The 25,954-nt window shown below is 36.7% G+C and overlaps 1 protein-coding gene across 5 annotated transcripts in view; it reads right to left on the bottom strand.

The window, feature by feature from the left end:
- NALCN (sodium leak channel, non-selective) overlaps positions 1-25,954 on the bottom strand; it is a 227,095-nt gene that overhangs the window by 100,831 nt on the left and 100,310 nt on the right. For 4 of the 5 annotated variants that reach the window (XM_061349282.1, XM_061349283.1, XM_061349285.1 and 1 more), the window contains 3 exons: positions 13,420-13,551; positions 7,516-7,683; positions 2,866-3,057 (listed from right to left, as the gene is read on the bottom strand). In XM_061349282.1, coding sequence (XP_061205266.1) covers positions 2,866-3,057; positions 7,516-7,683; positions 13,420-13,551 — 492 coding nt within the window. The remainder of the gene's footprint in view (positions 1-2,865; positions 3,058-7,515; positions 7,684-13,419; positions 13,552-25,954) is intronic. The other variant, XM_061349284.1, reaches the window with a different exon arrangement.

Genomic DNA, 25,954 nt, shown 5'->3' with positions numbered 1-25,954 from the left:
AAACATGTATATTTTTATACTTGCATTAGACAGAAAGCCAGTCCATTTGGGAAGCTGCAGTGGCCAAAAGAAGGGTGAAATTTGTAGCCATAGCAACACTGAGCTTGTGCCTATTGACTGTTGTCAGGAAACCATGTGAAAACATGCAATTTAGAGGCATTAGCGAAAGGAGGAGGTCTACTTGTTCCAAAACCCATACTGTGCCTTCTCATAAAGCACTTACAGTTTCAAGATGATTTTAGGTTTTGTCTGTTTCAGTGTAAAAAGCACTTTAATGTAAACCCTCAAAATTTAGCCTCTAGTGTCACCATTTTTGTTAGTGTTCTTGTTCTCTCTGTATTTGTAACTGAAGAAGCCCACAGCAATAGTCCTGGCCAATTTAGGTTTGCTCTTCTTTGGGGATGAGGTCCTAAAAATTAATCTTAGTAAATTCTGCTATTGCAGGCCTCATATCATCTCCTATGTCATATAGCAATGCAAGTATGTCTTCAGTAACATTTTGAAAATAATGCATTCCAGGCAAAAGCAAAATTACATACTTTGTAATTGTCTTATTGTAAACTGATTAAGGGGTGTTCAGTAAGAGCAGACAAAATGAGTGGGAATCTCCCAGCCTTTGCTATGAAGACACACTCCTTCAGAGGGACACCATCACTCACCCCATCAATCAAAAGGTTTTTGTGAGTACAAATTTTTCTCTGATGCTATTAACTTATTAAGAGATGTGTCATGAAAAAAGCTACAAAGAGAAACCACATCCTGCAAATTATACTTCTGAAACTTTCCAAACAAGGTGAATATGCTTAAATATTCACACATATATAAAAAATAAACAATAACTAAGAAAATAAGGTGAGACCCTTCTATCATATAAAAAGTATTAAAAGCATTTCAATTTAGTATTGTACAAAACAGTACTTTATTATTGATAACCTTCCATTTCTCCAAAATTTATGTCAGAAAACAGAAAAGAAGTTTAGATATTTTCTGTTGGTAAAAAACTATAATTTGCTGCTGAAAATATCTTCTCACTCTTCAAATGTATTTAGTATATAAATCTGTTGAAATTTTAATATGACAGAAGCTTTTATTGAAGCTTAAATGGCCTCAGATTTAAATGCTTGAAACAATTTAAAACTTTACTAACATCTTGATACGCCTTGGCAACGTTTTACTGCAAGTGGATCATTCTCAAATATATGCATCTATTTATCTAGTTAAAATGCGCAGGTGGCTGTGAATGTCTTATTTAAATTATAATGCAGTAATTCCTGCAGGACTTCATTGTTATTTTGCATAAATAATAAAAATAATTCCAAAACAAAATTCCATGATGATTTCAAACTTGCAGTTGAAAGTGTTTTTTTCAGAAGCTATACATGGGAATTGGGCATACAATATAGTGGTAATATCCAATTTAGAGACAGAGCTTTGACTTGATTAGAAAAGCTTAAGTTTTATTGTTTTGGTTTTTGTTTTTTTTTTTTTTTTCTTTCTTCAGCATTAAAAAAACTAATTATAATGAATTCTTAATGATCCTACTGGCTGCTTTTCTAAGCACATTTTCCAAAATAGAAAGCATGGTGTTACATTATTCTCTGCGGGTAGGTAGTTTGTGTCTTACATTTGATGGCTAGCTTCCCATACATCAAGTCCAGGCCGATAATTACAAATTGTTGCCTAGCTATTTTGTTTGCTAAATGCATGACCCTTGAGGCTGCCTTATTCATTGTTATTTAATCGTTCTAACCAATGCACTTTCACTAAAATAGATACACTGGATAACCAAGCTGGAATGACAGAAACAAATAAATTGTCACTGGAACCAATCCATGTACACTCAGTCTAATCCGTTATTAAAGAGATGGCAGTATTTTCATTCAGAACAGTGTGCTTCAATACATACATTAGCTCCAATTTTCACTGATTTTCAATATTCTGTTCCGAATTAACGCAATGCCCATAAATATCTATTATTGATACACCAAAGGCAAACATTTATTTTGTCAGTGCAGACAGATTTCATAGTCCTGTGTAAAACAAGCATTCCTGTACAAATCGAGAACAATCACTTCATAATATAAAGATATGAATCATGTGTAGAAATGTTTTATGTAAATTTTGTGGCTAATACTGATGATTATGCACATGAATCTTCTTTCTATAACATGCTAAGGTACCATATGCTTTGCTGAAGTCACCATGAGGGTGCATGTGTGAAATTTCTCTATGTTCCCTTAACAGCAAAAACAGAATAACTACACAAACAAAGATAATCTTCACTACTGAAGGACTACAGGGTGGATGTTACAACCAGAAAATACAATTGCTTTATCTACACATATGGAGATAAAATCCTCCATGGTTCTCAGAAGGAAAGCAAGACCACTAATATAATAACAAGTTGTAGAATCTGCCCTGGTTTCAGATGGGATAGAGTTAATTTTCTTCCTTGTAGCTGCTTCAGTGTTGTGTTTTGGATTTGGGATGAGGATAACATTGATAACACACAGATGTATTAGTTGTGGCTGAAGAGTGTTACACACTTATTCAAGGACTTTTCAGCATGGATGGGGGCCATTGCTCGGGAACTGGCTGGGCAATGGTTGGCAGGTGGTGAGAAGCTGCATTGTGCATCCCTTGTTTCGTATATTCTTATTCACCACGGCTATGTCATCTGTAGTTAACTGCTGGGTTAAACCACAACAGAATCATAGGATCATTTAGGCTGGAAAACACCTTTAAGATCATTAAGTCCCCCCGTTAAACTAGCATCAACACTTACCACCACCAATGGTAAGAAAATCTTGTTAATGATAAGAAAATAATTACAAGCAACAAGTAATCAACGGTTTTGATACTTGCCCGTGGAAAGGTTGTAAATCTATCCAGTTCTTCTACAAAGCAAAACATCTGTAAACTGATTGCTGACATTACGATTAAAAGGCTGGCAGTAAATACCACCAAACTCCCAAGTTTTTTTCCTGGTCCAAATATCTTATACACAAAATCCTCCAAAGCAGGAGAAATCTTTATGAGCCGAACTACTCTAAGAACCTGCAAAGAAAGAAAAAATAGAACTGTATTCATTTATTATCACGTTAATCAACAACTTTTCACAGGATCAGAAAATTCAAGGCCAAAAAGGGACTTGCAGCCTTGTAGACCAGTAAATACCAGGTTGCCTCCACTTGTAATAGACCACAGGCTATGTGTTAGGTTAAGAGCATAGGCCCTGGAACCTGTCAAGTTTTGCCTGTACTTATCTTGGCCTGCCTGAACATGTTTTTTTAACTAGCAACAGCAGTTACCCATGACCAGGTAACTTTTAACCTACTCTGTCTTTTGCTTAGCCTTTTATGATTGTGTGGCTTATTGTTACATAACTCTTTATTTCTAAGATACATTAACAAGCTGTAATTTTGCATGGAATGAGCTATCTGTAAACCTTGCTTAAAATGCAGCATCAAGGCATACAGACATGTGATAACAGCATCTTGTTCAAATTGAGTACAGGCACAGGAGGATACTCAAGGCCCCCAGCTCACCAGCCACAAAGAGGCATCACAGAAATGTAATTGGGTAAAGCTGTTTTGGGGGTAACAAAGGGAAAAAGTCATAGGCAAAACACACCACAGACAGTAAATCTGATCTTAATGTGGAATTACAGACCAATGAAGGTCATCAGTGTTAAAAATTCATAATTATTCTAAAGGGACAGGGTCCTGAACAATCTCTGAAGAAGCCTCAGCTTTGAGAAGAAGGCTAGACGACATGACTTTGAAAGGCTACTTTCAACCTACATTTTACTATAATTCTATGTTATTTGTTAAACCAGGTTATACACACACACAAAGAACTGCCAGCTCTTCTACAGGTCAACTTTCTGTTTCAGTGACCCAAGGTGAAATTATTCGGCATTGTGTACCATCTAACCTAGCAAGTTTGATAATGAACATATTTTGCTATTTCATGCTATATACAAGGGAAATTGTGCCACTGACATATTTGACATCTCTCGGTACTAGTAGTGGCAGCAGAACTGTGATTGTGTGTGGAACTCCTTACCCATTCACTGCTGAGTCTACCTCGAAAAGCCTGTTGACAGCTCTGATTCTCCTATTTATGCCACTTAACAGTGACACAGACAGTGATATGAACATCAGCATCAACAAGAGGGAGTGGCATCAACAGTAGTTGCTGGAGACAGCAGACAGCAGGATATGGGGCAAATGAGATTCTGCTGGTTTTACACATAAAAAGACCCTCTAGACCAAGGTACCACCTGTATTTCCAAAAGAATCATATTGAAACTGAAAGGAATTACAGTGCAAATGTAGGTTGACCTTATGTACAGGTCAAATAAAATTACTGTGCTGCTTTTGGAGAAAAAATAAGCTTGACAGAGGTTGTTCACAGAAAGAGTTCACTGAACCTTGTAGCTTGCTAATAATGACCACCTTTGCCTTTTGCATGAAACTCTTCTCTATACCTAGCCATCAGGTATGCAGAATATTCTAGTCATCTAGGCTTTACTGCCAAAGGGGAGAGACAGAGACAGCCACCTCAAGTGAACAACTCATTCCAAATATACCAGACCCTTTCTGTGAAATTAACTTTCACAATATTAAGAGTAATTCTTTCATATTGGTCCTGCAATCATATTACATATAATCTCAGTACATGAAACTGGTTACCAAGGCAATGACAGACAGTGACACAAGTGAGATTTTCAAGAACTATGAACATGTTAATTTGGTGCCTTCTTACTTACAAGATCTACTCATAGTATAAATGTTAGCTCTGTTTCCACCAGATTTAGATACAGACGCCAGCGGAGTGAAGACCTCATGCTAGTTGGTATTGGGTTGTACTTTAGATAAACTGCATTATCTGCCTTATTTCCCCCTCACCCTTTCCTCTGGGGAACTTTAACTGACCTTTAAGCAACCCACTAATCTTATTGATACTATTTGGTTTTGGTTTTTTTCATTTATTTTCATTAGATGACAAACTGAATCTAGCAAAAGTACACTCTAATGAACATTTATGCATTCTTCGTAATTGGATTGCAAATTGTATTAGATTTAAGAGCTGCAGAAGTTGCACTACTTGGAATAAATATACAATTATGTTAAAAAAAAACCAAATAAAAAAATATAAAAAAGGAGCCACAGCTTTGTTACAAAGAATGGCTGCATCTCCTAAAAGTGATGATATGTATTCAGAAAATGACTCAAATATTTTCTCCAAGCACATCTCTTCAGACCAGTATAGGTCAAATTCTGTTTATATCTCTCCCTTTTATGCCAGTTCATTACAGAACTCTACAATAATATGCAAAGTCTGTCATTTCTTGACTGATTTTGTGTGCTATAGATTATAGACATGGAATGGTGGTTTGCTGTAGTCTTTCACAGAGGATTTTGCAAGGTGTTTTGAATCTATGTACAGCAAATGCAAGAAAGATAGGTGGGAGGGTGGACAGTAGCCAATGTGGTGAAGAGTGAATGATGTGTTGGCAAAAGGTAATGATAAAGACCATGATAAATGATAAAATGAATAATGCAGGCTAAAATACATGCTAAGGAAGGCTATACAAGCCAAACATTTCTGCTTGCTAGAAAGTGTCAAGACTTCTGTTTTCAGTAATCTGCTTTGTTGTCTGACAAGAAACACGTTTAACCTGTCATCATTAATACCTAAAGGCCTAGAAATCTACCTAACATCAAGACATATCCATGTGAAAAAGACTTTTTGACCTTGGTTGGTTTGAAAATGTGTTATCTAGCTTGCCTAGAAGCTTAATTGCGGGGGAATACAGTGCATACCTCCCTTACACACTGACATCAAAGGTAACATGTTTTCCAACCTTACTGTCATTTGCCACTTAGGGGATCTGCATTGCAAAATACAACCCAAATCTTTCAGTGTAGCAGGTGTTTCTGCTTGCAAAATCTGTGTCTCTCATGCATTTGCAAAAAAAAGCACATCCTGGCATTTTCTGTCATAAAAGCTAGCACTTAAAAACAAAACAAAAAACAAAACAACCCGGAAACACCACCACCCCTACCCCATGAAACTTATTAAATCCATTAAAAAGAAGACTTATCATTTTTTTAATTAACATGTGGCTACATTTTCATTATACTTTCAATCCTGTGAGGTAATGATGTTACCCATTTAGTGCAACTTCTTCCTAATTTATATTTAATAATTCTTAGAAAGAAATCATCACATGTAAGTGGATTCTGACCTAATAAATATGGACCAACTATTAACTATGTAACTATTTTAACTGATTGCTCCCAGTTAGGTTTCCTGCATGCTTTTGACACGAGTACAACGACGTACTCCTGCTAGACTATGTTTTCTTGCAGATTAGAAATATAATGATACACTGAATAACATTTTACACATTTGGACTGCAAAATAAAAGCTAAAATAATCTAAAAACTTTCAAATAAGACCAGGTAAAAGTAAAATAGAATTTGTCATCCTGAAAGCTTTCTTGAGCCGGCTTGAAGAACCATTTAGAAAAAATATAGGAGGTTGTTTGCAGAAATCTAAAGAGCATTATATTTCAACCTACACTTTGGGAGACTGCTCCGCCCATATTGTACTTACTTGATCATAATATGTGTCACTGTAGCTAACCACATTTATTGACAGGACTCTGTCTGGCGATTTATTATTTGCCTTTATTGATTATTAATTATTCACTATGCCAATCCATTGCTGAATAATGGATGGATACGAATCTTTAATAGGTATTTTTTAAATCACTTTCTTTAGCACTGTAGAATATAACACATAATGCATCTCAGTGCTTTCTCCAACAACTGGAGCAACTCTAAGCACTTCAAAAAGAATGAATGGGGAACTTGTTGGGCTGACTGACAGAAGAAGAATCAGAAGTTTGAATCAGTAAGTCTTTCTTTGTCCCTACTTCATGTTCTTCCCCAAAGTGAAAATGTAGGAAGATGCTCAATAAACACATTTTCCCTCTAGATAATAAATGGTTGGAAAGCTATAAAAAACAACTCTAAGATAATTTAAGATGGTTCTGGAGAAATGACCTCAGAAGATCCACAATAACTGGAGTGGAGACTCTTAGGTATGTGACTGCCACAGAGATGAAGATTTGCGGAAGAAATAGCAAATGTACGAAGGCCTCATGGAAGAAGACACAAAGCAGCAGTAGATGCTATAGGAAGGTGATGCTGCTGTAAACAGCTGTGTGCAAGGAAAAGGCTCAGTGAAGGACAGTGAATAAACTAATCCAGAACCTGATGAACAGTGCAGCTCAGATAAGAAATGAGAGTTACTGAAAACTGGAAGGACTTCTCAGCAAAGCTAGAAGGAATCCTATTTGTTATTTTAAAGATATTCTTAAACTCAGCCAAAATTGTGTGTACTTCAGTAGTCTGAGAATGGAAGTAAATGAGAGTGAAATGTTGATGGGTAATGTTTTTATTGGTATATACAGTAAAATGTAAAAGTATCTGATCATACCTGAAAATATGTAAACTGAGAGTGATAGAGGTCTGGATAAATATGAAGAGTGGTTCCAACCACAAGCAGCAACTCAAACTTGTGAAGAGATGAGCTGATGTATCCTGTGAAACCCAAACACCAGATCTTCAGGAGAGCTTCTAAATCAAACAGAACTGTAAAAGCAACCTAGATGAATATATAAAACAAGAAAGATGCATTCAAAACACTGAGTTAAATTACAAGTTTCTATGACATCATGTCTATTAAGGTTTTCTGTGGCAAAAATAAAGATCTCCATAATATTTAACAAAATCACTCATGCTCTGAACAGAATAAATGCTCAAGAATAGATTTCCTCATATTGTCTCATACTCTTCCTTAAAATATACACTTCATGAAATTTTATCAAGTGCCAACACAGACATGTAGGTTTCACAGTTTGGAAAGCATGAAGTAATGAATCTGTCCAGCTGACCTTTCACTTTGCATACACAGATAAAATGGGGACAATTATGAGATGTTTTTTTCAAAATGTGAAGCAGACCATGTGAACTGTATGAAGAATTTTAAGAGATCTAAGGAACAAACCTAAGTTTAAAGGTCTCCTGGTGGAAAATTGCTACTCCCAATTTTCTAAACCTTCCACAGTAATATGACAACGACTATGAAAAGGGATGATGGGACTTAAACATTAAAACAACGTAAGAACCCAGGAAAAAAACTCCTTCCAGAATTGGTAAACTTTCACAATTTTAAAAAGAGATGGTGTTAAAGAAGTTAAGCAAAGAGAGTAAGGTTAGAAGTTACAGGGGAAGAAATCTACTTGTAAACATTGAATGATTGGGGGATTCTTCCAGAGGCTTTTTGAAATTTTTATACACGAAACCCCATGATGTTCAGCTGGAAAAAAGGGACAGAATTTTGCATAGGTTTACATCTTCAATATTTGTTTCCTCTTACTTCTGTCACTTCCAAAAATCCTTCTGGCTAGACACACTTATTTCTAACCTGCCTTCTTATTTTACCACTATATACACTCTGAGATATACTCTTCATTGCTTTCCAACAGCCAGGAAACCCAATGGAAAAGATGTTTTTCCTTGAATCAGCAATTTTCCCCTCTGACACTTTACATACTTTGGGGCTTAAAAGAGATACTGATATAAAATTAGGTGGCATCTATATATACAACTAATACTTTTAAAGTGTTTGCAAACATTAACAAAATACAGCTCAAACCTCCTTTAAGGAAAAGCATTATTAGTCTTTTAAGATAGAGAACTTAACTGACAGTGGGCCATAAAGTTTACTAGAATTGGCAGAGGATAATGAAGTTAGAGACTAAGATTTTAATCCTGAATCTGACAGTGACAATCTCTGGGATGCTGCCTTAACTACTCATATTACTGAAAATTTAAACCCTCCAGTCCATCAAGAAAAGTATTTATAAACATGAAAGAGTGTTTTTGTGACATAGCTAAATAAAGTTTTACATATTTTATGTGGACAGGACTGTCCCAAAGAAGGTGTAGAGAATTAAACACTGAAGCTTATATCCTATGTTTATTCCCCTTGTCCATGCAGCTATTTATGAGCAGTGCTAGAAGCTATATTATATAGCTCCTCAAGGAATGCAAAGTAGTTATCAGGTGTCAAATGTCCTCTGAATGGCTAAATCAAGGAAGAATGCTTCATAGCACTTCAAAACCTTCTTCACATTAGGGAAGAAATACTACCAAGAAATATTTGTATGATTTTAGTCATACACAGTACAGGGACATGTTCATGCTCATATTCTCAAATGTATCTGTCCAGTTTTTCAGACCTTGTTCTGGTAGCTCAAAGAGCTTGTGGAGAATGAGCCGAGTTTGAACAGACTACCTCTTTACATGGAAATCTCTATCTAAACCACAACACTTTATCAAAAAATATTACAATGAAAGCTCACTTTTAATGAAAATACATCTGACTGAGTCCTAAAAGAACAAGGTGGTCAAATTAGGAAAAATGGAGCAGCAGGGAGAAAGCAGCTGGAGTTCAGCTACAGAGCAGGTGGAATAACAATGCCATTTAAATACACACATACATACTTCAGAGCACATAGGCTTCCTATGAGGACAAGACTAACAAATATGATGTTAAGTGTATTTTAATTTATTCTAGAAATGTGTGGGTGAGATCATTTGCATTTTACATGCTTGTCAAACGAATTCAAACCCCTAGCACTTAAAAATGTATCAAATGGTTTGCATAACATCTGATTACATTTATACACCTGTCTTCCTGCTGACAGACTTGTATTTTTTTTCCTTCCTTGTAATTAATTACAGGAGGAGATTCGGAATATCTGACTAGAACTTTTTGTTAGGTGTGAAATGTAATACAATCTTAGAGCCTCTTTTTTTTTTTTTTTTTTTTTTAAGCTGAAATTACTCCTTTCATTGCTTCAGAGACAGGGGAAAAGCAAATTCTCATAAGAAGCCAGAGCAGACCCACACAAAAAAAGCAGATGTAAAGCGTGAGCAGCCACCCTCTACCAGGCTGCCGGCTTTGCTCTGGGGAGGACACGGAGGAGCTACCAGAAATGGGCTGCTTCTCTGAGGGCTACCTCCCGTTCAGTCACCCAGAAGCTTTATGGTATCAATGCCTCCCTCAGCAACATTTTGTTTTTTCCAGTAGTCCCTTAACATCTTTGTTTTGCAGAGGCAAAGCTCAGTATCAGCCAATGTCCAACTGTGGCAGCCTCTTTGCAACTGGTTTACAAGCCGGTATTGCATCCTGCTTCAACCAATCTCCCTCACCAAGGAAACAAGCCAGCCACAGTGGAATAACCTGCGTTGTTTGAGCATTCAGTCTCCTCAAGGCTCTTACAAACAATTTCTTTTTATGTCCTGTGCTGCAAAGAACAAGATTCACAATAACCAAGTAGCAAATGGCAACAGCTTATCAAATTCTCCTCTCTCCCAGAATTGTTCTGGTCTCTGGCTGTTTGGATACTGTATTTTATAACTCATTCTATAAGATACATGGGGTTTGTTCTTGTTTGATTTTTATCGTGTCTCCAGTAGAAGCATCAAAGGTTAAAAATAATAACAAACCCCAACAAATGGACACCAAATAAGTATGCCTTACAAATAAACAGAATACCTTTCACTATTCCAGACTAATTTAACTTACATACTTAGAAATGTAAACATGTAGAATGTCAACAAATGGGTTTTATGACAACCTCCCCACTTATATATCAATAATCTAAGCTATACAGAAACAGAAAAATATATCTTTAAAGAAAACGGGATGTTACCTTCAGGCCAAAATTATACCCCGATCTAATGACATGTTCATCTTGAATTTCTAAACCTTGTCAAATATTTCTGTTGGAAAAAAAACCCCACCCAAACCCTTCACTTGAAATGTACACTTGATGTTGAAGAGAGTATTTCTAGCACTGATTAATAAAAGCATAATTATACTATATATTCAGTGCCAAAATAGGAATAGCACAGGCAGCGTTTCCTATTTTGAGTATAAATAGAATTAATGTTATTTTGTTAAGAATCCAGGCTCCACTTGCTGTATCCTGTGCATAAACAGCAAGAAGTTCACGGACTCAGGCTTTAATGCTGACTTCATTATTTGTTTCCGGCCTAGTTGGCTGGGCTAGAGTTAATTTTCTTCATCAGTTTGGATGGTGTTTTGGATTTGTGCTGGAAACAGTGTTGCTAACACAGGGATGTTTTAGCTGTTGCTGAGCAGTGCTTGCATAAGGGTCAAGGCCTTTTCGGCCTCTCACCCCACCCCACCATCAAGCAGGTTGGGGGTGCACAAGAGGTTGGGAGGGGACACAGCCGGGACAGCTGATCCCAACTGAACCAAGGGACATTCCATACCATACGGTGTCATGGTCAGCATATACAGCTGGGGAAGAAGAAGGAAGGGAGAGATGTTTGGGGTGATGGTGTTTGTCTTCCCAAGCAGTGGTTATGCATCATGTGGCCCTCCTTTCCTGGAGATGGCTGAACACCTGCCTGACTATGGGAAGTGGTGAATGAATTTCTTGTTTTGCTTTGCTTGTGTGCACAGCTTTTGCTTTCCCTATTAAACTGTCTTTATCTCACCCCATGAGTCATCTTACTTTCACCCTGCCCATTCTCTCCCCATCTGACTGGGGAAGAGCAAGTTAGTGACCCTCACTGGGGGACAGTGAAAGAGTGGCAGGCTGAGCTGCCTGCCAGTTTTAAAGCAGAACAGAGATTAAAATGAGTTTTCCTGTCCTCACTTCTATCCTCAAATCTGTGTCATAAGAAAATCCAGCATTTGTTGGTTTTATTCTGATGACTTATTCCCAGGATCACCCTCTTTCAAGTTTATGTTGGTTTTTGAATATGCTTAGAAGTTGAGAAAAAATAAAGATAACATGTTTCATAATTACTGTAAACTACAACTATTTCCCGCTATATCATGTTTGATACAAATTCTAAACCTAAGAAATTAAAAAATGGGTATCAAGTCAATCTCCCTTAGAAAAGGGAGATTTGTAAAGCGTCATGATATTATGGACTAGGGGTTTAGAGCTGGCACTTGAGTCTGATTCTCAAAAGTATTTAAGACATTTAAAACCACAAGAGCAGAAATCATTGAACTTCTTGTCTTGTGATTCCCCTGCTACTGGTGTATTTGTTGCCAACAACAAATGCCAAATACCAATGGCGAAGGAATCACAAGGATGATACCGCTATCATGCACTCTAGCCTAAGAATGTCCCTTTTGTCCCCAAAGAAGGACTCTGTAATTATTGAAATCAGGGAAACTATAACATGTGCCCAATTGAGGCAACCATGATCAACACTTTCAGAGAACTAATCTTGGTGAATTTCAGCACTGGTGGTTTTATACTCAGATAGAGTCACAATTCACAGTGCCCATCAAAGTAAATATTTTTAATAAAGAATGCTACAATACTGATTTCACTCTTGATTCAGGAAAAAGAAGTATCTGTTCTAAGCTATGGCTGTGCATTAGTAACAAAGACTCAAATTCTTTTCTTTCTTTTTCTTTCTCCTTTCTTTCTCTTTCTTTCCTTCTTTCTTTCTTTTCTTTCTTTCTCTCTCTTCTCTCTTTCTCTTTTCTCTGTTTCTCTCTCTTTCTCTTTCTCTCTCTCTCTCTTTCTCTCTTTTCTTTCTTTTCTTTCTTTCCTCTTTCTCTTTCTCTCTCTCTCTCTCTTTCTTTCTTTCTTTCTTTTTCAAACTGAATTAAATAGTACTAGAAACACATGTAGACAAGATTGTAGGATCTCCAGTGCATGCTCTACAGGAGAATCCTTGACCAGCCAATGATTGAAGCAGGCTCCCTGCCAGAATGTCATTTATAACTAAACTTTTTACCCCTGCTTCACTGGTTCAGGAGCATAGCCTCCTTATTCACCAAATTCATGACTGATAAGTATTTTTGCGTGTGCTCTTGAGGTTGTTGAAGCTTGGCTATTTTCAAGACTATTTTGGTTACGCTTAAGGACTTTCTTGCAGCTACATGTATGGTGCATAAAGATGATTTAGGAAAATGTACTATATTATTATTCCTTAAAGACAGTATTTTGTCATTTTTTTAGAGTTGAATTCTTCTGGATGTTACACTCCTGCAAGAGAACGACAGCAACTCAGCAGCCATACACTGCCTGCAGATGTTATACTTAAGCCTCAGCTCATTACTACAGACATTTTGTTTGAGGAAATTACCTTTCAAAAGGTTCTAAGACAGGGCTGTCAGTCATTGTCACCCAGAGGAACTTGAACAGGTTAGCAAAGAATTCTCAGAATGCTTAAGGGAATAAAAAATATTACATACTAAAATATACTTGACGTTCACATTTTATACTTTAGCTTATCTTGAAAAATATCCAGATAGTCATTTCAGCCTACTCACCTCAGCTAGGTAAAATTCATCATATTGTCTCTTGAAATTTTCTCCTTTGTAGTAGTTACTAGCAGCAACAATCACATCTACAGCCACCATGCTCAGTATGAACATATGAAACACGGATGACCTCATCATTTTCTGCAAAAGAAAAAGGAAACTTTATCATCAAAATGAGTGAAACATATGCATTATAAAGTTTTATTACACTGTCAGAACTTAATCAACTACAATAATGTGCTTTTATAAAGCTTCTTTATATGATTCCAATAATTATTCTTTAAAATATATTCTGATATATTGCTGAAACTGGTTTGTATGTGTAAGTTGGGGTTTTTTTACTGAAAAGTTTTTTATTTGCCAGTTGACTTCTTACTGAAGGTTTATAATTTGATACAATATATAGTACTTTAGTATGTTTATAAAGCATAAACTGTACTTCTATCTACTCGGTTGCCCTTGGTTAACACTCCTTCATTACAATTTATTCAGGCAGATCTCAATGACTTAATGTTCAGGAACAAATAACATTAATTCTTGTGCATTGCTTTTGCTCAAGAAAGACAAATAATATGGGTTTTATCTGATAGCAAACTATTACCTCAAAGTGTAAAACATCTATATACACTAGATATGCACATCTGGGCCAATAGACTGTGAAGTACCTCACGGATATTTCATTTTTATTTATCTGTGCGCATAATGCTTTGTGTCATTGCTGCTGCAATCTCATGGAAGAAAAGAGAAATGGAGTCATGCAGCACTGGCCAGAAGTTCACATCCATGAGCTGCACAAACAGTAGGGATAAGAGGTATGCCCGAAGTTCAAAGAACTAACTTCTAGGCCTCCACCACATAGAATGTGGTCTTACGATTTACCCTGAAAACCACTACCCTCACTGGGTCAGCCACAGCTCTTCCAGTAGAATCTACAGTCAAACAGGCAGAATGTTGGCAAAATGTTATTTTACATGAAATCATTTCTGAATGGTTACTAATATTGATATTTTTACAGTGTTTATCAAGTAATACAGGTTATGTTCTTAATGCTTATTTGCAAACACAAGTTACACACCATTACGGTTCCCCATGTTTGTGTGCAAATTTTATTTGTGTTCACATTGAAAAAGCCCCTTTTTATTTGTTCCTGAGTTAACATGTAGCAGTACCTGACAAGATTTCAGGAAAAATAAAACTCAAAATATAGAAGAACTCTGCCCCTTCTTATCTTCTTCCTAAAGATTCTGTGCACCTCTACTGGTTTATATTCACAGAATCACATAGTTATTTAGGTTTGAAGGGATCTCTTGGGGTTGTCTAGTCTGCTTCTGCCTGCTCAAGCAGTCAGCTAGAGCAGGTATTCCAGGAGACTCAGAGATCTGAGATTGCAAATGGGCCTCTTACAATCATCTAGTCTACCCCCTCTACTCAAAGCAGCATCACATAGAGAAGATTGCTCAGGACCACATCCAGTCAGGTGTAATCTCCAAGGATGGAAATTTTACAACCTGCCTGGGCAACCTTGTCCTGTGTTTTAAATCACCCAGTTGTTCTGGACCACCTTATCTTTAGGACTGTATTTCATGGGATGCTTCAAAGCAGACACCTGAACATGAAAAGTCCTCTCTCCTGAATCCCAGGGTTGTGGTCCTTTTGGCTTTTTTCCCCTCCTAGCAGGATCCTGAACTCCACAATCTCATGGCCATTGCAACCAAGACTGCTCATGAACCTCATAACCTGACCAGTTACTCCATGCTTGTAAGTATGAGGTCCAGCTAGAACACCCGCCCCTATCAGCTCACATGTGTAAAGAAGTTATCATCACTGCAATACAGAAATCTGCATTATTTCCTGTGCTGCCCTTCTAGCAGATATCAAAGTGGTTAAATTACCCCAGGAGAACAGGGGATGAATGTGAAGATGTTATAGAAGAATGCAAAAATCAAGTATCACACACAGTTATTTTGCAAAGATATATTAACATGTTAGAAAATTCATATACACTTGTAAAATGCTGTCTCAGTCTTTAGTAAGCTGAGGTTGTTACCCTGACAAACAAGTGTCAACATCTACATTTTATGTTAAACCCCACCTGGAGTTCAGGGTCTTAACCAAGCTACTCTTCATACTACGAGGATCTAATGAGATCAAATTAGAACATAAGATGGTATATATGGGAGGATGTTAAGGACCAGCACTTGTTCAGGCTTTTGGCGAAGACTTTTACCTGCCTACAGAAGAATGAATCCCTTGTTGAATTCCATTGGTGTTTTAAGATAGTTTAGTTCAACTAAAGCTGAGTAGAGCCTAAGCACGTATTTAAAAGCATTCAGCCTCATGTCTCATCACTAATAGCACTGCAGACAGAAGGCAGCTCAACCCTTCTCATGCAGGCTGGCTTGCTTTTGACACTGGTGGCATAAAATGGCTATATATTCCAATCTAGAATGGGAGGCTTAGGAGATAAAGCCTGACAGTCAGAAATGTACAGAACAAGCCTGGGTTAATAACAATGCCTAAAGCACAGCAAAGCCACCAAAACAGAGTGGCTAAATGAGGTTTTGCATTTATTTTTAATACAAAAGGCAAGCTATACAAATATAATAATTTAAGACAGGCCTACTGGCATCAATCATACTGTCAGCTGTGTGATTCAAAACAGATAGTATCATATCTTTTATATTTCCATTTCACACAAGTTCTAAACAGTTTCTCTGCATATTTTGCACTGTATTTTTGATAGTGTTAAAATTTCCTTTGTTGTAATGAAGTATTCTGCCTCAATTGTTAAAGGACTTGCTAAAAGAAACTAGAAAGCGAGGCTGTAAAATGTACTTTTCTCTCCCTTCACAAAAGACAAAAACCCCCAACAATAGGGAAGTAAAATGGTAATAGAGGAAGAATAAAAATGCATAAACTGCCTTGGTATACATGAACATACATGCATGAGACTCTCATACAGTCTGCAACTTTGGACACCCACAAAAAGATTTTCCAGTGGTATATTTAATGATAGAAAATAAAACAAAATACCATAAATAATATCCTAATCATAGTATGCTTTAGTAAAATTCAGTAAAGCTTGTCAGTTACTAAAGGTTGTCTTCCCAAATGAACTGAGACTATTTAGCTGATAGAGAGTATTATGTTGGCATAACACAATTCAGCACCAAGATAATAAAGAAGGAGGCTCAGACAGGATGTGAGGGACAGGCTGTGTAAAGGCAGGAACATCTGGCTGATGCAGCAATTTAGGAGGTGGTTGGGGCAGGCAAAGTGAAAAGCACACGGTTATTGGCACACAGACAGAGAGCTCATGGGGCCAGCAAGGTGGACGCATCTGAGCAAATACATATGCACAGCAAAAACCCTATGCTGAGGAGACCCAAAAAAGAAATTCATTACTTTTAGATCTCAGGACTGGCCTGCTTACAGGGGCCAGATTGGCATCTGTGTTTCTTCATCTTTTCTACAGCATGTCAGAATCCAGCTGAACACTTGTTACAAATGCTATGCATGATAAGCAGCTTTCCTGTTGGCCTCTCAGACAGACTGCAATATCCTTAGGACATCAATCACAGTGCTCTATCTCTTTTCCTCTACTTTAATCTGTCTTAGTTTGTTCTTTCTGCATCACAGAATTTTAATTTGTGCGAACCCTTGAAACAGTTCAACGGCACCTCTGCTGTAATGTTTGACCATAAGATTTCACCAGTGCTTTACACATTTCTGTATTTGGAAAGAGGTCTAAGAGACAGCTGAATTTAGCCCACAGCATTTGCCCAAGCCTTAAAAACCATTTTGGATCACCAGATCAGCAGTGTGATTTCATGTAGATTACATCCCTTTTCAGAGCACACAGCCATGGAAAATTCTCCGTGCAAACTTGAAAGAAGAGACATAATACCAGGGTTTGTTCTTGTTTAATTTAATTACCTTTTTCAGCCCTCGGATGTGTGTTTCTTAAACTGTGCAGGAATAAGATGAAAGAAATGTTCTGATGTTCCTGTCAGCCAGCTGCATGACGGGAAGATTGTGTCTAATATTAAATTGGACTTAAGATTAGCTGTGTTGAAGCAGTCTCAAGTGAAATGCCCTGTTGCTGCCATCAATCAACTACAACAGGGAAGAATTTCTTACATTTCCAATGAATCACTTCTAACACTGCCATTTGGCTTCATGCAGGATGACAGATGACAATTCTCTGTGTCCAGAACACTATGTAGAATGTGGATGGCATAGTGCATTAAAGATGCAATGGCCAAGAAAACCAATACAGGACAAATTATTAACTCCAAATCCAAAAGAGCTGAGGATTTGCTTTGTGCCCAGATGTGAAATTCATGAAAGCAGAAAATATGCCTTTAATACTGCTTATTTATTTAACATTTGGGATGTACTTGGTACAGCTGAGAATTCTAAATGAAAAATTATATGTAATATCCCAAATTCACCCAAAAACTGAATTAAGCAATGACACTGCAATTGCTGACAGGTGGAGATTACCTGGGTCACTTGGTGGTATGGAACATTACCACTTATGGCCTAAAGCAGTCTTTTGTCACTCCAGAAGTATCAGAATGGGACCCGTTGCTTTAATACTCCTTCCCCCTTCCTGCATGGTAGACGGAGAATGAGTGACATAAATTCGCCTTTGCCAGCTCTCTGCCCTGGAGAAAACCCACAGCAGGTGCCACCTCACACAGCCAGAGCCACACAGACCCTGGCTCCAGAAAGCAGTGGTCCATACAAAATGCAGTCACTAAGCAAACTAGAATAACTGAAGATGAAACTACATATTCCTAACGCTAAAACCCTTCCTGGGGCTTGGTATGTACCACCATCCTTTAGGTGGGATTTTTATTTCAAGCCCATAATAGATATTACTTGCTAAGCAAGACGATAAGGGTTGCAAACTTCTAGGATCTGACAGACTTAATAATAAAAGAACACATGGGCCATGTTACCGTTGGGATTACCTAGCTCAAAACTGATCAGGATGGTAATGTTCCAAATTATCATGTGAAACCTTGAAAAAGGTGTCTTCAAAGGGCTCAATGGCTTTAGTTTAGCCCTACAGAAATTCAAACTGCCTTTGACAATACTTAACACTATTTGTCATAGCCCTCAAGCTACTAGTACTGAGCAAAACATGTTGAGGATTTGATATGCAGAAAAACTCTGCTTACTTTGGTCATTTAGTGTGTGAAAAACCTAAGCTTGGGTGCATAACTGTCCAACTGGCAGGGTAGTGCTCAAAAGCACCAAATCAATTAATATACAGTGTAAATGTCATTTAACTAAAAGGCTTTGATAATCACTATATAGATAAACAGCTTTTCTCCAGTTTTGATACTCTTGAATTGTGTATTCATCAACAGCAAAAACACAGTAGCACCTGTCCCTCTTTATGTTAGGTATACTTTAACACTTCATAAAACACTGACACTTCTCCTCCATAGTCTAACAGGATAGCTCCAGCAAGTTGCTTATTCCCTTTTCATCTTTGTCAGCTTTTGCTGTTTGCCCAATGAAGCTAGGTCCCATTAAAATATTCAAGCCAAGCTTCCAGCTATGGTTGACTAAAGATCTTATACTGGCCTAAATGATTATTGTGGTTAATTTTATACCTATCATAGAATTACTATAATGATGCTTTAGGTTATTTGTACTCATGTCTATGCATGCCTACTGGCTGACCATTATCTCTAGTAGCTAGAATAGATTTTGATTTGTTAAAGTTGTTTAGTTGTGTACAAAAGAGTTGGGTGAGATTTTAAAATAGATACCACAACTGAAAAGGTTACATCTGTGGTACTCTGGTCTTTCTTTCTTACAGGCCTTTTGCAGCCTAGATCCTAGCACTGCAGGGGCATGAAGGTACATATGACTCCAGCTCATTTCTGTGCACAGCACCACCATAACTTGAGATAGTGGTACGTTCTGTAACTCAAGTCTTACAGTACCTGGTGATTTCTTAAAGCCCCACCAGCTGGAGTCATGTCAGAATCACAGCATACAGAAGAACTCTTGTTCAGAAGAGCTAACAAAGCACAACTCAAGTTCATTACAGCAGCACAGAAAACAGTAAGCCAAATAAAAAATGAAAATGCATTATGAGTAAATTCTCATTCTTTTCAGCCATTTCTTCAGAGCTTGGCCCACAAACTTCTAAATGCACATAAAGACATTATGGGTTTTATACAGTGGGACCAGTTTAAGTTGTATACATAGGATTTATGTCACTAAGAAAGTAATATGAGAAACAGTTCCTCTTGATTTGACAATGAAAGCAGGAGATATCACATGGCTCACAAATCACCACAAGGTACTGGTCCTGGCACAAGACTAGAAATAGGAAAGAAAACTTCACTTTTGGGATTTTATGAGACATAATATCTAAGAGTCACTGAGCAATGATTAAATCTAAAGAAAAGAACAAGTTTTTTTTATCCTATACACATTTAGTATACTCATGGAGTTTATTTTGTTTTGGGGTTTTTTTGGTTGGGGTTTTTTTTCTTTTATAAAGTGCTTGAAGATACCTTGACTATGAAAGGAGCTTTAGAAAATCACATTCTATACACTGCTAATCATAGATAATTCATAGCATGAATAGGATAAATTTGATTTTCATCTTGTTGGTTAACGGCCATCTGAGCAAGTACAAAATTGTGAAATAGCAGGAAATTTTCCCTTTTGTTTGCTGAACATTGTACAGCATTTTACAAGCTGTGTAACTAATTTTCTATGAACCATTTTCCTTTCAACTTACATTATGACTGCCTAACAAAGATATGCTTGTAAGGAGAATTTAGCAAATGATTCTTATGCACTGCAATCTGAACATTTCTGAAAATTATTACGCATTAACCACAAATTTTAAGGGAACAAGCTTTTTAATACCTTATATTGATGCAGTTATATATCAGTGTGGGAAATGAAAAAACATAAGAGAGAAATCTCGGATATCATCTACTGCATTTGAGAGGAACTTTCAAATGCTAGACAAAATCAGGTAATGCAACTTAGGAAACGAAGTGAAGGGTGAGTTTTAAAGATGCTGAAATGGGTGGCTTTTAGACACTGAAAAGTAAATAAGTCAGCGTCACAGATGAGATGTTACTCACATTGGTGATTACAGGGAGCCAGTCTTGGCTTTCCAGTACATGAGAGCAGGGGGATTCTTCACAAATTTAGGCTACACAGACTTGCTTTAACATGTTTTATGATAGCAGAGGAACTTCTTAGGGTGCTGATGTAATAGATATGAATGTAAAGATCCATTCTAAAATGAAAAAATTCCTTGGAAACTAGTTACTTTAAGATTACCTTAGTATAGAGAACCTCTGTTACCAGTTGCAGGAAATAATAAGGAAAGTACCGTGATATTCAAGGAAGCACAACTCTCCTTGGAAAACAAACATCATAACTCTTTCAAGTTTTAGAATATGCAATAGGAAACCTTTATATAAATGTTATCTGGCTGCAGAAGAGGAAACACTGGCCTGTCAGGAAAAGTAGCAAATATACTAAATTGTTCTGGCTCCAAAAATAATCGCTCTATTTCACTTTCCTGTGCTCCTCTTTCCACTTTCTACATCTGACCATACCTGAGGTAGGTATGTAAAACTCTGCCTCTGAGTCTTACATGCTCCTACCTTGAGTATGTAAGACTCCAGGTAAGGACTGTATCTAACTATGTGTTTTTTCCCAGGGTCCCATACTATGCAGCCTCAAATAAGCTGGAAATGGGACTGTAACTGAATAATGACAACATTCCAAGACATGGAAATATGTGCTCTGATAGGTGTGCCATCACAATATGGTTTTTTAAAGCAACAAATATAATTTTCAGATTATTTATAGCTAAAATCATACAGACCTCAGCAGTTGCCAAGAACTGTCCTTCAGCAGTCTAAATGTCTATGTAATATTTGAAAATACAAGCAATTAATGAACCAGTCAGACTATACCAGACTCCTGCCTTTTTGCAGTGCAAGTTTTGATTTAAAAATTAAAAACTACTTTAAAAAGGCAAACTGAGTTCTGATGAAAGGAATGAGTTACACTCAATAGCACAGGAATAATGCAAAAATAAATATTTAGGAAGCAAATGAACGGAAATAACAATAAAAGCTTACTATAACAAAATCTTATAATAACAAAAAAGCTTATTGAATAGAAATGAAAAACTGTAAGATATGACTTTTCCAAGTAACAAAACTTTAAGGGCAAAAGTTTCAGACAGAAATTAGATACTCTCCCCCCTGCATCCTATGTTTGATAGCAAACATTGCTATAGGGTAAAGAATAAGTGTTGTATGTGCCTCCTTCAGACTAGCTGCATCTTGTTAATTCATACCCTGCAATAACAGAATAAAGCAATCGTATAGATACATTCACGTTTGTCTCTTACTAACAGCAATCACTTTTCTCCTCCCACAAACTTCTAGAAGAGTAAAAAAGAAAATGGTGACTCTTCTGCTCTAAAAATCCATGAAATAATGGCTTCTTTGACACTAAATGAACCTCCTCCTCACCAGTTTTTAAACCAACTAGCACAGATATGTCATTTTCTTTGCAAGAAGTTAGAGAGGAAGTAAGCAGCCTTTCAGTGAATACAATCTGACTTAGAGAAATGGAGAGTAGCAGCTGCAACATAAAAGAAACCTAAAAATACTACTTAAATTGTTCATGATAACAATAATGCATAGAGATTGTTACCTACCCCTCAAATTTTAGAACTGCTAATAAGTATATCATCACCTCAGCAATAGTTTTCTTAAAGCTACATACATGCCCATGTCAGGGGGGTTAGAACTTGATGATCTTAAGGTCCTTTCCAACCCTAACTATTCTATGATTCTATGATTCTATACCAAATATAGCAAAATAGAACCCAAATTATACAAATGCAGATTTAACTATTTTTCCTAACCACTGCAGGACAATTTTATTCAGAAAATAAAACTAGTCAAAATAATAATTGCATAAAACCTTAAATGCAATAGTCCAAATTAATTTTTGGTTTATATCTAGCAACTTTACTAAGCTTAGGATTGAAGTTTCAAATCACAAAGGTAAATGCATGTAACTTCAGGTATAGGAAGAGGTACAGACCCAAACACTCCCACCTGGTCATATCATGGATTCACACACCATATATGCACAAATATATGAAAAATGTGTATGCATGTATGCACATATATGTATACTCACACTTATAGGGGAGGCCAAATTTATAACTGATTTATGATGTTGTTCTCTGACAGTCACCTTATAATTCATGCATTTGACATTCTTAATCTACATTTTCTAAGTTTTCCTCTGAAAACTCAGGCTGATTCAGTATCTGCACTGAAACACTGACTGCATATTTACATATTGTTGCTGAATCCTCTAGATCAAATATTCTATTTTATGTACATCAACAATGTTGACATTTCCTATGTTTTGCTTATTTTTTATTTTTAAAATATGTTAACCACAACAGCAAAACCCCCAATCTCGTCATGCTTACTGTGCAGCTGTTCAGCTCCATACCTAATACTAAATCTATGAGGCTACTAAAAAGCTGTACCATGTATGAGCTGTGGTATATAAAATTGCTCACTTGTTCAGAAACATGCTAAACGTAATTTTGACAAGTAATTGATTATTACATGTGCTTCAACTTTGTATGCTTCCCAACTTGCAAATTCCCCAAATTGCAGGGAAGGTGAGTGAGGAGGGAAAGAATGGGACCTACCTGTGCTGTAATCTTTTCCATGCCTTCAAAATATCCATAACTTTTACATTTTCCAACTCAAGGAACCTCACTTACAACAATTTCCTATTAATACTCCTTGATATAATTTAATTTTGTTTAATTAAAATTTAATGTAATAATTGCTTGAATTATATGCCTTTGAAGACCTCACCTGTGAAGCAGCCATTTTCACTGCCTCTGTTTTCCTTGGCCTTTTACTTCTTGGTTAATTAGGAATGTGTTCTTTCTATTTACATGTTACTGTAATAGTGTAGATCTTAGATCTACTAGCTGCTTTATAAATATGAAGGAAAACATTGTTCTTATTATGGGTAGCTCATGAGCTGAAAGGGCAACAGACTGTAACGTAAGTATTGCATCACATTCTTCAACTGATACTCAGGATCATCTTGAAATCATTCAGAATTCTTGGTATTATTTTTTTGGATACATCATTAGCTATGCCACATACCAAGACAGGTACAGCTGAGCTAAAGAGGAGTTAACTACACTGCCTGCCTTTCCCCTTTTTGCCTTCTCAGAGTTTAAACCACCTTCTCAAGTATTTAGCACATTTAGTTTCAGGCTGACTGAGTTGCTGTGTCAACTCCAGTGGTAGCTACTAATTCTGCATACACTCTGTCTTTAGGGGGAACCCAAGCTCCGTGCTGTAAACATGCTTTATACAACCTTTTCCTCACAACAGTCTTCACGTACCATGAGTAACCTAAGTGGGTGTTTTGCTGATAGTTCAAAGTAACAGAAGGCAGAAGAGAGCTGACACTATTCAGAAGGAGTTGGAGTACCAGAAACATAAGTTCTGCTGTTAGAAAGACTTTAGGGCATATCTTCTAGTTCCTTTTAGCTCACGAGAAAAAATCATACAGAGCAATTCAGGATAAGAAGAAACTGAGTCTGTATCTGTCAGTGACCTCTTGTACAAGGATGAAGCACAATTCTGAATTCCCAACTACCTTTTGCTACCTACTGAGAAAGCACTAACAAGCCTACATGTTTTAACAGCAAGAGAATAGCCACAGGAAAAATAATAATAATAATAAAAAAAAATACACCCCCCTCCCTCCAATTTCTTCAGTTTGAACATGTGATGCTGAAAAAACCAAAAATTACATTCAAATGCTGCAAGGGTTGCCTGACATGGAAACAGTAAAAAAACCCACCCTTCTAAAGTAACTTCTTTTCCAACATCAAAATATGTCTGTAGAAGCATTCAGTTCTCTCTTTGGACATCTTATTGTCAGTATTTCCAAACACCATCAAAACTTGGAAGATGAGATTCTAAGAAAGTAATTTCTCAAGGAAGGAAACAGGGTTTTTAGTGCTTTTTATTTTTACTATTATTGTGTTTCCTGACAGAGACAGTAAGAAAAAAACCTCCTTTGTGGAAAAGTTTTATACTCAACTAGAGCACCTTGCCTTCTCTTAGTTCTTACTGCAGCTTTCTATCTTAGTACAATGATTATTATAGCATGTGTGCTTTGAAATTCTTTAGAAGGCTGAGGTAAATTTCAGTGCTTTTCACAGCTCTTTTATTGCTGATCTGTTTAAAACTTACAGCAGTACTTGATCATCATTAGAAACAGTAGAATATTTCAGTTCTTTGGTTAAGTTTCCCTCCAAATTAAAACCTGCCAACTGTGTACTTCAGGCAATTAAGACAACTCTGCCCAGAATTAATGAAAATCTTTTCCTAGGTCAGACTGGCTGTTCATATTGATTATTGGTTTCTGACTGAAATGCCTTGCCTAACAGAGTACGTTAATCGTCCTGGTTACCATACCCATGTACTGTACTTGTCTTGGAACATAGTGTACAAGACAGTCAAAGCTGCTTTAAAATGCTTTTTTTTTCCCCTGGTCCTTATCACTTTTACACTTTAGCATGCCTGAATGAGGCAATAAAACCTTCACATTGTGGAGGAAGATCTTATGTCAGGAAATTGGTAATCTAATTAGAGTCAGAACACAGTTTATATGATTCAAAACATGTATGTGCATCTGCTTCATATTAAAAGGCTTAGACCTTCAGAAATAGCTAGTCAGGTATGTGACAGGAAACACAAGTAACATACTTGCAGTGGTAACACTAACAGAAAACCTCATTTTTAGAAAAAAATGTTTTTCTAAAATTACTTACTTGGCCTCATAAATAAGTACCAAATATTTTAATAGAATTTCCACCTTTGATTAAAACAGTTTTTCCTTGAATTTTCCTTGCATAATCCAATTACCACACTCTCAAACTAGTGATTTACATATAAAAGTAGAGATTACTTTGAAATAAATCAAATGCTCAATTAAAGACGTGATCAGATGAATAATTATAAGGAAACAAAGACTTCTTTTAGTACTTAGACTCAGAACCTACTTTCTAGTAAAGCAGTTTCCATTCAAACAAAACTTAACACACAGAAGAGAATCACTTGATCATTTCCCCCAAACTGCAATAGTGCTGGAAACCACTGACAACTTAGAGGCCTTATTGCCTTGAGCAAGGGGACAGCTGAGCTAATCAGAGATTTTGATTGCCATCAGTTTGTAGGGCAAGGGGCAGTGATTGCCTGTGCACTTCCCCTTTTCTTGCAAAGCATCTGCTCTCCAACTTCACCAACTAGACTGCAGTTAAGCTACTATATCCCTCTTCATTAAGAAGTTAGAACCAGAGGTGTACACCTGTCCAACCAAAGTGATATGGAAAGACTACTCAAACTAATGTGGCTTGGATGAAATACAGCAGCATTTCAGAATGAAAACATGTCGATTCTAAGGTCAA

Source organism: Neopsephotus bourkii, unplaced genomic scaffold, assembly GCF_033783945.1.
Source record: "Neopsephotus bourkii isolate Nb327-2 ecotype Australia unplaced genomic scaffold, CSIRO-AGI_Nbou_v1 NB_398, whole genome shotgun sequence".
In the NCBI taxonomy this organism is placed as follows: Eukaryota; Metazoa; Chordata; class Aves; order Psittaciformes; family Psittacidae; genus Neopsephotus; species Neopsephotus bourkii.
The sequence above is the reverse complement of the archived record's forward strand: the minus strand, read 5'-3'. Positions and strand labels throughout refer to the sequence as shown.